This window comes from Boleophthalmus pectinirostris, unplaced genomic scaffold (genome assembly GCF_026225935.1).
Source record: "Boleophthalmus pectinirostris isolate CB_2022bp ecotype Guang Dong unplaced genomic scaffold, ASM2622593v1 HiC_scaffold_5, whole genome shotgun sequence".
NCBI lineage: Eukaryota > Metazoa > Chordata > Actinopteri > Gobiiformes > Gobiidae > Boleophthalmus > Boleophthalmus pectinirostris.
In genome coordinates this window covers 28,485,380-28,499,862 of record NW_026571404.1, presented here as the reverse complement: position 1 = coordinate 28,499,862, position 14,483 = coordinate 28,485,380, and the positions used below count along the sequence as shown (strand labels likewise).

Here is a 14,483-nt window from a genome sequence, read left to right as displayed (position 1 = left end):
AACTCTGGAAAATGTCTTGTCTGGTTATACAATACATGATACATTAATATACATTATCTTAATTACTGATAATGTAACTTACATGGACTTAGTTTATGTTTCATTTTTCTTTCAGGCACTCTGGTTAAGTATAGTAAAGCAGTGATAAAAAATATACTAAAATGAATAAATTAAGTCATAACTGGCTTCTTGTTTGGCTAACCAAGGCGTGCCACTTTCTCATGAGACTGAGTAATAGTCAGCAGTATTTGTACTTGTTAGTCTAGAGTTCTGGCCATGTAATTATTACACAGTCTCTGAAATGGTTTAATTTAAAACTACAGTATTTATAAAATAAAATTATGTGTTTTCCCTTTGGTTGTGTTTATTGCAGCGAAAAACAGGAAACTTGCATCCTTACTGTGAGCAGGCTTGCATCTCCACGAACCTGATGAGGGCTTTCTCCTGCTTGTTTCCACAAAAATGTTATTCCTTTGGCTGTAATATTTCACATTATGGCATAATCATCTCCAGGGAGAATGTTCCAAAGTATGATTTTAACTTTTTTATCTCCATAGACTCATGCAGGTGATGCAGGTACAGTAATTTACTCCTCATTTGCAGAAAAAAAGTTTAAATTCTTCAAATTCCTTTTAGTTAATTTTTTTTTATATAGCCAGTGATACCTGCTACCTAGAATTAGACTGTTCTATTTGCATTCTGAGATGTTTTGGGATATCTGGGTTTAAAGTTCTGACCACTCACAGAGCACAATAGAACGGGGAAATTGAGTTTTGCACAGAAACTTAAGAAATAAACCTAATAATAAGCCTACCAAATCCAGTAAATAAAGCCCACATGAGGTATTCAGAAACAAGAATATATGAATAACTAAATTTCACCAAAAATGTCAGATAGAACCCTTTAAGTAAAGCCAAAATAGAACCATGAACCATTTGCTTGCATGCACGGTGTCTTAATATCATGTTTGAACACAAGCATAAATCTCCTCCCAAAATCTAATCAAAGAACTCTGAGAAACACATAGTTCCAAACGACTATAGGGAAAAAGAGCTGAGGGCCTGGGGGTGTAGTGCATGTGAAAAGCAGATGGGGAGAAGAGCAGAGGAGGGTTACGTGGCAAGTGGAAACCATTCTGTCTTTTTATATATGTGTGCGTGACTGTGTTTGACCTGTAGGGGGCGATCAGCTGCATAGTTATGGGGTAAATGCTAGCGGGGAGTAAGGGGTTAAAGTGTGGTTGGGTGGTAGGGTGGGCGGGTCCGGACTCCCAAGTGTTTATTTGTATATATGTGCAGATGGATAAGATGTTTGAACGGCTTGAGGAAACTATTAAGTCAGTGGAGCGCTACCAACAGCCAAACACTGTCCCATCTGTGTTTCTCAATGAATGGTCAGTTACTCATGTAGTGCCCAGTAGACATGGGGACTCCACAAACAGAAAAAGTAGTTTATATGTATTATTTCACTCACACCTACTGTAAATATAGGGAGACAGTTGGTTGTGGTGAAGTGCGCCTTTGTTGTGGTTGTAGTCCTCCTCTGATGGAAATAGATCCAAGGCATAGGGCTGTTAGTTATAAGAGGCGTTTGTCACTTTCATATTTTGATTTACAGTGTAATCCTCAAGTCATCCAGGCTTGTTCTATATTAAGGCAGGCCTATTGTGCAAAATTGACCTTCAGCACTTTTAACCATGTTGTAGTTGTTTCCTCTCACTACTCTCCTACTCATCCAAAATTCTATTTGGAGTGTTTTGTGCATGTTTGAGCAATCTTTAATCGCTTATTTTCAAGATGCTTTTTTGGTGATCCACATTTCCGCCACCACCTGCATCCTGCAGTTCTTTGTACTAACTTCCTTCCCCAGTTTTATTTTCTTAATCTGTGATATGTCTAGTATTTGACAGCATCGCATACTGTGTTTTCCGGACTTTTGAGTGCACCTGCATATAAGCCGCATCAACTAAATTTTAACAAAATTTTTAAATTGTACATATATAGGCCGCACCTGAATGCAAGCCGCAGGGGTCCACGTCTTCAAGAACGTTTTCAAGTTCGAGCCGTCTGCTTTTATCGCCTCTGAAAGCTTTTGTTGTCTTTTTGCATTGAGTCAGTTCGTCAAGCTGGTGTTGCCAAAATCTCACCATCGACACCATTAATGCCGAGTTTACGTGCAGCAGCTCTGTTTCCTTCTTCCACAGCCACATCAGTTGCCTTTAACTTAAAAGCTGCATCATCTGCATTTCTTCGTGTGTTTTCCACACAATCAAATGGACATCATCCTCGGTGCATCACTCTGTCTCTCCCCATGCTCTACTGCGCATGTCTCCTGCAAGAGCCGGTGACCTGTCTGTATCATGTCAGTGTCTCGTATGATTTCAGCAGATTTCAGATTCTCCCAAAAGAGGGGGTAGTTCTGTCAATCAGGTATGAGTGGATGTCCGGCTACGGACGTTAAAGACGTTTCTTCTCGTCAATTACGCATACGGGTGATAAACTATTTAAGTGCACTGACAATATCTCTAGCTAGTGTAACAACTTCATGTTAACCCTCGATCCATGTGTTACCTGCGCAGACAGCGGTGTTTTCTGTACTCAGTCTGCGCGTATCTGCTGTGTTGCCAAATCATAGACGGATATATGGATATATATTGGATCAGTATTGCAATTTACTGCAAATTAATGATCCACAGGTGTGACAGATTATAACTATATAGCTGACACAAGCACAATAGGTCTTCTTTAACAACTTTTTGAAACCTTTGTTATGTGATGTTTTTATAAGGTGTTTTTAAGATGTTTATCATCTCTATGAAAAGGCAGGTAGAGCAGCCAAAATTTGTATTCAAGAAAGTAACTTAAGTAGAATTCAAACAAATAGTACAAATATTGGTCAAAGGAATTACTCAAGTAAGAGTAAAAAGGAATGGGGGAAACTAGTATTACTGCTTTTGCAAGTGTAATCACTACTGTTTTTAAATTTGACACTGAAGTAACTGGACAAACAAAACATCTAATAATGCAAAGACTACAAAAGAACAACAACAAAACTACAAAATCATACCCACAAGGTGCAAGAAATGCTAATGTTCAAATTTAGTATTGCTCAAATACAAGTAAAAAGTTTGGTGCTAGAAAACTACTCTCACAAGTACAATTTATTCAAAAGTACAATTTATTTTAAAAGTACTCAAGTAAATGTAACAGAATACCATGCATCCCTGATTAGTATTAAGACTTTTATCGGGGTGCAAATAAGTTGTTTAACATGACCATGCTAATTTGCTAAAAGCAGTTGATTTTTATTTTTATTTTTTTATATCAGATGCTCTTCCTGTTCCTTCCTGCAAAAATTTGCTCATACTTCAAGCAAGATTTGAAAACCGCTGACCTTCATTTGAAATATTCACATGCAATATTAAACTCTAGTTATATAGAAAAAAGATCTCTACTTAAGAATACTCTGACTGACAAGTACAAATTCTGAGTTCACCACATTTGAGGCTAGCGTGATGGCAGCCAATTCTGTGGTTTGCACTTCCTACTCAGGCTCCCAGTAGTGGATTGTCTTTTCATTTCTCAATTATCAGAACAAATGATCTGCATAGGAACCAAAGCTAACATAAGCCATAGTGAATGTATGGACTACTTCATATAAAACGTCACTTAAAGGAGCTGTACATGATTTTAACTGTCTGAAAAACATGAGAAACAGAACTCAGTGGTTTGCTGTGGTCTTTAAATATTCCTCACTTACCTTATGTATTCTGAGTATCCTGATTATTCCCTGCAGTGAGTTTACAAATGTCTTTTTGTTGATTTACACCGGAGGCAGCAGACCAGCTCCTGCAACCCTTGAGATGCTCCTAATTTGAGCGATGCTTTGCTACGTTGGTGTGAATTGGGGGTTACAGTAATGCTAACAACAACTAGCATGCTAACACTGCTAGCACTTCCTGAATTCTTTACGTTAAAGCTTTATAATATACCACAGTATATAGTATATCTGTGTAAATTTTGCTCAAATACATGGAAAAAGCATGCTAACCATGCACTTCCTGAATCTTTAAGTAATAATAATAATTTAACACAGACAGTACACAGCAGACTAATTTGGACCTCAAGAACACCTTATACAGTATATCTGTACTGGGTCGTGAAAAAATGTGCTCAAATACATGGAAAAAGCATGTTAACTGTGCACTTCCTGAATCTTGGACATTGAAACACTTTATAATTTAACACAGACACTACACAGCAGACTTATTTTAACCTCAAGAGCTGTTTATATAGTATTTCTGTATTGGGGCAAGAAAAACTTTGCTCAAATACATGGATAAGCATTCTAACTGTGCACTTCCTGAATCTTGGACATTGAAACACTTATAATTTAACACAGACAGTACACAGCAGACTCATTTTGACCTCAAGAACACCTTATACAGTATATTTGTACCGAGCTATGAAAAAATGTGCTCAAATACATGGAAAAAATTATGCTAACTGTGCACTTCCTGAATCTTGGACATTGAAACACTTTATAATTTGATACTGATAGTACACAGCAGAATTATTTTGACCTCAACAACAGCTTATGCAGTATATCTGTGCTGGGTCAAGAAAAACTTTGCTCACTTACATGGGAAAATAACCGAGTAAACACAACTATTCGAGCGTAGTTCAAGAGACCGTGCTCTCATTAAGTCTTAATCTGTGCCCTATGATTCGCAATGACCATCCATAAACAACCTCTGCCATGAAAGCGCCGGTAAATCTGACACGCGGAGGTGAATAAAGACATCGTCAGCAAAGTCAACAGGCCCAGAAAACAAAAGCTAATATTTCAGTCTCGTCCAGGAAATGAAATGTTTTGCAACAGCAGGGAGACAGGGCCAGAACAAGACGAAATGTGTGTGAGAAAAACGCAATGAAGCAAATGGACTACGGAATAATTTCAAATGAACTATGATTACGCTGGGATTAAGATCTCGTATAAATTCACATGGATAAACACCAGCTACAGTAAAATTCATCGGAGCAGAGCTGTTATTCCATCATTCACATTCCTGGGTGTTTTATAGATTGTACAAGTTATGAGCTATGAAGTGGCTGTAACACTATTAGCCACTCTCTATGTTTACATCTATTCCCTCTTGGATATACACACGTGCTTCCTGGTTCCACCCTTACAGTCTTCGTCATCCTCATCCTCACAAGGGACAGGCCATAAGTCATCATCAGAGGGAGGAAGCGGGAGGCTAACATTTGAGAAGACATGGGGTGACGGGCTTAGGAAAAAGACTTTTCCCAGACAGTATAATATCACCGTCTACTTGGTTGCTCTGCAAAGTAAAATAAGATGATAAGTTGAATATTAATGGTTTATTCTTATGTTATTTTGTAATCACAATTATAGACAGTTGGTGGAATGCAGTAGCCTGATTCATCAGAATCAGGCAACTGCCTACAAAGTTTCACTTTGTGGAAACCGTCTGACCTCGCAGCATTAGAATTAATTCGCTCGACGGTAGACGGGTGTTTTTTTATTTCACTTATTGCTGCTATTTGGACGTGATCTATGTAATGTGCCAAATCCCGTAGGAAGAAGGGCAATAGCGTCTTTCCCCTTGATAAAATTCACCAAGCACTCTCTTTGTTCTGGCTTTAAATCCTCGATCTCGGGAATCATTGCCAACACAGAATGTATGGCTTTGTTTACATCCGTCTTGAATATTTTGTTTACTGTTGTTCTGTACCACAAAGGGACCCAGACAGGCGCTTGAGTTTGACGTCATGACTTCATAGCTCTTCGCTGATTGGCCGGTGCGTAGTCTACAACTTTCGGGGTTCTTGCAAACTGGTATTCCGATTCCTGATTCTTGAGAAATGAAATTGAGCGGAGGCACTAGGTGGCGCTAGCTTGGCTAGGAACGCAGACCCATATACATTGATTAAAGGTTCTATATTATGCAAAATGGATTCTTGTGAGGCGCCTCCCTCGGGAGGTGTTCTGGGCATGTCCCACTGGGAGGAGGCCCCGGGGAAGACCCAGGACACGCTGGAGGGACTATGTCTCTCGGCTGGCCTGGGAAAGCCTCGGGGTCCCCCCGGAGGAGCTGGAGGACGTGTCTGGGGTGAAGGAAGTCTGGGAGTCCCTGCTTAGGCTGCTGCCCCCGCGACCTGGCCCCGGATAAGCGGACGAAAATGGATGGATGGATGGATTCTTGTGAGCTTTAAGCCATGTTATAATGTTGTTACCTGATCAAAAACATACCTGGAGTTGTGTTTTGTTTCATTCAGACATATTTGACTGATCTTGCATTATTGCTCTGTCTACATCTTGCAAGCTGAAAATGCTCTGTTCCATGTTCTGATGTCATAAAGCAGTAGTTTTCAAGTTAAGAGCTACCTTTTAGCTTTAGTTCAGTAGAGATTGCCTAATGATTCTAGGGAAGATGTGTGGAGTTTAAAAACACAGTGGAGCACTTCCTCTGTTACCACATGACATCACAAGGTGGAACAGAGTGTTTTCTGTTTCCCGTTTCCAAGATGAACACAGTTACATAAGCAGGGTCTGTATGTTAAACATGTGTGACTCCAGGTATGTTTGTGAGGAAACAACATGACAGAAAATAGCGTATTACAAGCTCTTTAATGCCATACTGAGGGGCATTCCAGGCAAAGAGACAAGCAGGTGGCAGACCCTACTCCAGAAAAATTACACAATCCACCTTTAATCTCCTTCCTCTTCTTTTCCTGGACATCTCTGAACCGTGAATAGTGCCATTTTTGTCCAACCCGAGGCCACTTCACAGAATGGGTTTGAGATCTGCAGAATTGGCTGTGTGCTGGGCCTTTGTGTGGTTCACGAGCTGCAGATGTGCTTTTGGAGCAGTGCAGTGCTGTTCAGTGTAGTACAGCAGATGCATTCATGTCATTGAAATAGTATGTGGTCCTCAGGGAGCACAGGCAGACCGCAAACAAATACAGCCATGACTTTTTTCTGAGTATCAAACAACTTAAGACTAGCTAAAGAACTTTTCATTAAGATATAACAAAGTGGTGTGAGTATTGCATTTGACAGGAAACAATAGGAAAGTGGGGGGATAAAAAGGGATTAGCAAAATAACAAGATGTAATTTGCCTCAAAGATCATACAGGCTGGTTAAAAGAACTTGAAATAATTATGGAAAAAGAGAATGTGTATTAAAATTGACAGTATAAGGCCAATGTTTGTAACTACAACAAGGAAAGTCCCACTGATTGAACTGAGCTGAATTCCTTTTGAGATTTTAAGGGAATCCAGAGAATAAAACATGAAAACTGTTATTGAAAAATTGATGTATAAATTCTGAGTAAATCATACACACATGCCTGTAATAACTTAACTGCAGACCTGCATGGAGTGGTTTATTTCCCAAATTATTGAAAAAATATAGTTTGAATTTGATAATAAATATTACATTACCACCCAAGTAATTGATGTCTAGTACTTAAGGCTTTGTCTCTTATTAAGCTTTTAAAGACTTTGTATGTATTTGGAAGCCTGTGCAATAGCAGGTTAATAAAATGCATAGCTAAGAGTATGGAAAAATAACCAAAAAAAAGGCATAGCCAAGAAATAACAAGGTAGGCTTCTGTTCATATTTTTACCAGCCAGACATGCCATTTGAAATGGCTCTTCTTTTATATCAATAGTGCAAGTATACGTGCTATACTATTCTCAAAAATTGTGTGTGTGTTAATAGTCTTCTGCAACTAATATTGTGATTTTACAAATTTACAAATGTCTAGATTAATGGATAACCACGGTGACAGTAGCTTAGTTGGTAGCCAGAATTTGTTCCCTGATTCGAAGGTTGGTGGTTCAAACTCCATTCTTAACGTAAACATAACTGGGAGGGATCAGATCCACTTGGCCACAGGTTGGTGGTGCAATTCCAGCTCCCTCAAAGGAAATGCTGTTGTTGTGATTGACAAGACTCTTCTCACCTCTAGTGTTTGCACACTGGTATATGATTGTGTGTGTAATGTGGAAAAGCGCTATATAAAAATGTGACAGTGTGACCAATTTGGTTGAAAACTGCTGCTTTGATTTCCACCTGCACTTTTACGCTTTTACATCACCATATACGCCACCACAACACAGTGCTGTGCTGCCGGACTATGTCAAGCCACAGTTAGATGCAGTTAAAAGTGGCAAGCAACACTGTTGTGTCCTACATGTATCACCATTTAAGAAAAAAACAGAACAGAGAACTAAGTAAGTAAAGAGCAGTGGGCGTGTAAGGGAGGATAAGGGAATTCAACCTGGAGAGACTCAGATAGACACAAAGAGAAATTATTTGTTAGTTTTATTGAGTGAATTTTGTTTGGAGCTCAGATCCCAGTAGGAGACATTGCGATGAAGGGTGTAGCTGATTAGATGATTAGGAGATGTCTTCCTTCTGAGGCCTGGTCACTGGAGGTGGTAAAGGTGAGGCCGAGGAGAGTGAAAGGGACAATGCAAGGATGAGGAGAGTGAAGGGGACTCTGAGAGGATGAGTTTAAAGTGGACAGACTGGCGCTGATTGGACAAGGAGGAGTATTTGGTAGACAGACAGGTAGGTAGACGGGAACAAAGTTAGGTCTTCCAGGCTGAATTTACACTAACTCCATAACAGGAATTTTCAGAGCAATGGCTTGACTCCCCCTCACTGTAAACTTCACTTTTAGAGGGTAAATGAGAAGGGAAAACTATTATCACATGGTTAAAACTTTTTAAAAGTCTAGATGTTACATAATACATTTTACAGCACATAAAACTTATTTGTCTTTCACATTTCCACTAATCTTCTAAATAGTAAAACTTTCATCCACATTTTCAAATCAAACATTCTTGTGTCTTCATTTCGCCAGATCCCCTATTTGGGAGGAAGAGCAGCCTAATCCGTGGCGTCTAGCTTGTCCCTTATCTAAAGATTTAAGACCTTAAAACCTATTGGACAACCAAACTCCTTTTTCCACACTTAGGCTAAAATGCAATTACTCTTTCCATAAACTGTTTAGAGGGGGAAAAGTGCTATTTGGACCCGTGACATAACTCTCTTGGAAAGATTTGCTAATTATGTAGGTCAAAGCTAACTTTTTTCCTCCCCCAAGACGCTAGTGATCACTATATGCAACGGCGGACCGCAAACACCGAAATCTGACCTATGTGTTTATAGCTTTCTTAACATTATGCAAACAAACCACTTTAGTAGATTGTGTTATCAGCCCAATGACCTTTAGGGGGCGTATTAGTGTAAACAATAGATTTTAAAGTGAGGATACAGCAGCTATAGCTTTGTTTAGGTTTGACTTGGTGGTCAGCAGAAGCCCACGTTGAGCTGTAAACTTCACGTCAGCTGAGCCAGACTGAAGAATGGACCAGCCTAAAGCCATTTTCACTGCTTATAGATTTTTCTTCATTGGGGATTCATTAGTGGAATGTGGAAGGCTTGGGTTACTCCTGTGAGGGCTGGAATGAATCTATTTAGTCAGAGTTAAAGCAGAAAGGTATTCAATGGGAAGTTTTAAATGTAAATTGGGTAATTATCTTATAGTACTTAACAAAACTGTCGACGCCAAGTTCAACCTCAGAAAATGTTTTGTTTCCGTAGGTTATTGCTGGGCTTAATCTTCATCAAAGTAGACATGTTTCTGATAAAAATAAACTATACCAGGTCAATGTTTTGAGTTACAATGTGTGTGAACTTAGGTGTTTTTGTTTTCTTTATGTTTAATCATACCTTGTGCATTACATTCCGGTGCAAAGGCTGTTGAATTGTGGCTGCCAGGGGGAATTGATAAGTTTGTTTATACAGAGAATTAGTGCTGAAAACGTGTGTGTGTGTGTTGATCCAAGCATGTTTAGCCAAGTAGACCCTTGTGGTTGTCATTATTTGAAAGTTTAACTCTAGAAGTTTGAGGAATGCTCCACGTTTCACTTTGATGTCACTTTTCTCTTTGGAATAGCAAATAGGTTGAAAATGCTTGAAAAGTAGCTATCGTAGATGAAAGGTGTAGTTGACAGATAGTGCTGCATAGAGTATATGTTGGAGGAGCATTAAAACAAAGTAGATCAACCTAAAGTTCCTACAGACTGAGACTTGGTAAAAGTGTGTCATTGCTGGTGCCTACACAGTTAACTTGTTGAACTCCTCACTGAGGCTCTCATTGGCTCAGGCAGAGCTCTAGTGTTTCAGGCAGGCAGAGGCCAGCCCCTTCATCTGGTTCTATTTAAGGCCCCAGTGGCGGCTGGTGTGATTGGCGTATGCACTACCCCCTACTCTTCCTCTGCTCAGCCCAGTGCTGGAGAAGGAGCCTTTTTAGCAGATGGTTTATTTTCCAAGGGAAACCATTTCTTTCTGTGCTGTCCTCAACTGGCTCTCACTGCTTCCCTCTCTGCTCTCTCTCTATTCCTTTATCCGGCTGTGTTTGCCTGCATGTCCTGCCTTAGTTTGTTATTGGACCATGAGGATGCTCTAACACAATGGATTTTCTCCAGATGAGAGCCTGATGCTTTAAGTTAGCAGAGGGAGTGCAGATGCCCTCTCTTGTTGACTTGGAGGTGGTTGCAGCTCTATGGCTAGACTCTCAGGAAGATGCACTGAGCCGTGTGAATCTGGTGATTGGCTGATCTGTGGTGACAAACTAGCCTATGGCACAGCGGGTGCCCGGCAACCGTTCTCGTGGACCTATGGCTGGCAGCTGGCTGACGGCATGTTTTTTCCCATCAACCCCAGGTCTGGACTCCTCCGACCCCATGCTCCTGGAACAATATGTGGTGGTGGCCAACTATGAGAAACAAGAGCCTTCAGAGATCAGCCTCCAGGCAGGCGAGGTGGTTGACGTCATCGAGAAGAGCGAGAGTGGTGAGTAATCACAACAAAGACACTAAGTCAGTTTAAAGTTGATCAGCTCTCCGCTGTGGCGCTGGACCCTCTCACCTCTTTTGTCCACAGCGTGCAGTTTGTAGCCCCATCTGGAGGCTCGCTTTGGCCCACACTCAGCCCTGTTTTTCCCTCTGTTGGTTTAGGCTGGGGTCCAGAATGTTTCCTCTCACAAAAAGAATGTCTTCCAGACTCGTATTAATTATTTCACCCTACATTCAAGGAAAGCCAGTGAGACACGCTGGAGTTAGCGGTGCCAGCTGCGGAGTCCTGAGTCAGCTGTTTCACTGGAAAAGGCTCATTGTGGTTCGGCGTTATCAATCAGCCTGTTGTGGTTGTTTTGAGTTTAGTGGAGTAAATTAAGTAACATACAAGAAGATATGGAGCAATAGTTAGACAAGCATTTCACTGTGTTACTATAAGCAGTTAAACATGGATCCTTGATGTAGGACAATATGCATGCACAATGTTGTACAGTACAGAGCAGATGTTGACATAATGATATTCTTCCTATACTTCAAATATATCAAAGCTTGACACTGCCACAAACTATGCATGAATTAAGCCTCACATGAACAATAGTATAATTTCTTGCCTAAAAGTTTGGTATTTTTTCCATTTTGGATTCTTTATTCGCACAAACACAAATAACATATGATTTAGATTCCCCATTTCATAAACCATATTAATGATTTGTTGAGAAATCTTAACCCATGACAACCAAGAAATACAGGTATAAAACACTGTTTGTATGCATACATTTTTTCTTCCATTTCAAATTAAATATCTACTCAAATAAAATGTTTTGTCACCCTCAGTCATTCACAATACCACATTTATTCAGGGAAGATCTGTAAAATGCCTTGCTCAATTACACAATAACAGTGCCAGTTATTGGAATCAAACCAGCATCTCAACATAGCCTACCTACTGACCTACAACCACCACACTTTACACAAGGAGGAAGAAGATTAGTGTTTCTGTTGTCCATTTAGTTTTAATGGCGTGTAGAAACAGTAAAAAGGACATGGGAAGTTTAGGTTTCATGATGGTTGTAGAGAGCGGCCCCTGGTACACTGGCCTTAGGGAGGGCAGGCAGTGGAGCAGTAGACGCTTTGAAGTCTTACCGTCTTAGCTCTGGCGTATTTGTTTTCACTCCCAGCCCCGCTAGGATCTCAGCCCGATGGGGAGCCACTGCCCAGCGGATATTCCAACACCTTGAAGTCCTTTTATCGGGAAGGGGGGTGGGGGGCTATATAAGTAACCTCTCCTCCTCCATACCAGTGAACCAGACAGTAGGTGAGGACACTTGGGTAGAATGGAATTTTTGGCTGTAAAATAGTCATAAGTTCAGTTTTATGTGTTTAAAATGGTTCATGTATAGGACAAAATATTGTAAAATTACTCACAAAAGTGCAGAAATGTCACTTCATACCTTAATTTAAAGGTTTACAAAATATGCCTTTTCTATTTTCATTTTTACTCAACATTCACAATATTAATCTTTTTTTTAAATAATGTGCCCAGTTCTTACTCATATGTGTGCTTTTTGCAGTAATCATAATCCTCATAGAATACACAGATTTAGTGATTTGGTTTGGTTAGTGTTTTTTATGCCAATACACCTAATCCTATTTATTCAGTTCATGTATAGTTTTTTTTTTTTTTTTCAAGGGGCATTAACAGTCATTGCAAAAAAGTGGACTTACACATTATATGACAGTCAATTATAAATACTTGAAAAGCAGTGTTGTCCAATTCAAACTGTAGTGACAGTTTCCAGCAGCACAGCTAGCAGCTAACCAAATCTGTGCAGCTCCTGCTATGGTGAGCCAGGCTAACTCTGCTCCATTTGGCCGACTGACTTCACCGAGTCCTGCTGCCAAACCCAACAGGGCCAGGTGTGTGCTCAACATTTCAGAGCCCATTACATTCTGTGTCCATTCTTTTGTCTAATGAATACAGACTTATAATGGCTCTGGCAAACTCATCTGGGAATTGTGATTTTGGAATTTGTGCTGCCACAGGTACTAAGAGCAATCTTTTATGTTTGAAATTTTTAAATGAAGTACAGAAGTTTGCATAGTGGCATATGGAGTAGGAGTTTCACCATTCTACTCTATGATGGCATTCCAAAGTTAGTATTTAATTGGTTATGCAAATTCATCTCTGTACCTTTATATAGCTAAAAAAATGTCTTATTCTAACAAACTAATCTGAAGCCTGAATTGAATTATGAAGCCTAATACTGTGCAGGTAACGTTTTATTATCCAAGTACAATAAAAACACAAAACAGTATTGGCAGCTTTAATGGATTTTCTGCATTTCTGATTTAGGTCAGAACAGAGAATAAAGTGGGTCACAAAAAGAACATTTAGGACCCCTGTTTGAAAGCCACTATTCCAGCTTCTAATCATAATGCAGTCTATTCGTTTTGCCATTGACCATTGCATTTGACATCCTGCTGCTTACTTTCTTCCATACATTATCTATATAAATTTACCATAGCAGAGCCCAAATGTCTGTTATTTTCTATATTCTCTTTAAGTGACCCACACCACTGCAGTCTGCTAACTGTATTAGTTTTGCCATTGCCATAGTCCATCAACAGTCATGGTCCTGCTGCTATAGTTCCATAGTGTGGCCCATTGCACTTATTGGGTTTTCCTTACCTTGGATTAGATAATATATGCCTTGGATAGGCCACTGAATCTAGGTCAGAGCTATACGCTAGCTCAGCTTTCTCCACTTTTCCACCTCTCCGTCCTGGGCCCGCCAACAGGATTTTCCACTGCAGTGCTCTCACTGTTTTTCTCTGCTGGTGTAGGGAACTATATATGGCTCGGTATTGTCATTCGTCTTGATCACTTTTGGGTTTTTTCAGAGTGAATCCACAGGTGGGCTCTGACCTGGAGATGCAGCTGTTGAGGCAACCTGTTGAAAATATTTGTAGACTTTATTAGATATATTTGCACTTTTTGCGTATCGTCTATCAGCCTTAAAGGTGCACAGTGTAGCTTTTCTGGTGGAGGATCTGTCACCTGCTCGTCCTAATGGCGATATTGTCTGAAGGCCGTTATACTTACTTTATTCCATGGAGGCAGAAGGTGATGCCACGGGGCCAAGTAACATGTTGCATCTGTGGAGAGGTGAGCTCACTCATAGTAAGTATGCATGTTTTTAGGTCAATAACAACCCACGTTATTGAGTAAGATCGAATGCCATTCTGGGACATTCCAGATAAAATTATAACATCTCCATAGAGACAAGGAGGTGGTGGACCCTCTATTAGAAAAGTTACACCGTGCACCTTTTGGTCTCCAGAAAAGGACAATATTTGGGTGAACCAGCTCCTTAAAGAATACACATAAAGCTTTACTTGAACATTGAGGAGGATACTGCACAAGATGTGACTACAGATCTTATCTTATCTTAGCTATCTAGTTTCTAGTACAAAAAGTTTATGGATAAGTAGTAAATTAAAATGATTGATGAGATTTGCCTGAAAAAACAAAACAAAAATAGAAATTGGCCCTATACATATCCACCCAAAAATGTCAGCAGGCC

The 14,483-nt window shown here is 39.9% G+C and overlaps 1 protein-coding gene across 4 annotated transcripts in view; it reads left to right on the top strand.

Moving 5' to 3' along the window:
- sh3pxd2ab (SH3 and PX domains 2Ab) overlaps positions 1-14,483 on the top strand; it is a 93,557-nt gene that overhangs the window by 40,044 nt on the left and 39,030 nt on the right. For all 4 annotated transcript variants that reach the window (XM_055162418.1, XM_055162419.1, XM_055162415.1 and 1 more), the window contains exon 7: positions 10,769-10,897. In XM_055162418.1, the coding sequence (XP_055018393.1) occupies positions 10,769-10,897 (129 nt within the window). The remainder of the gene's footprint in view (positions 1-10,768; positions 10,898-14,483) is intronic.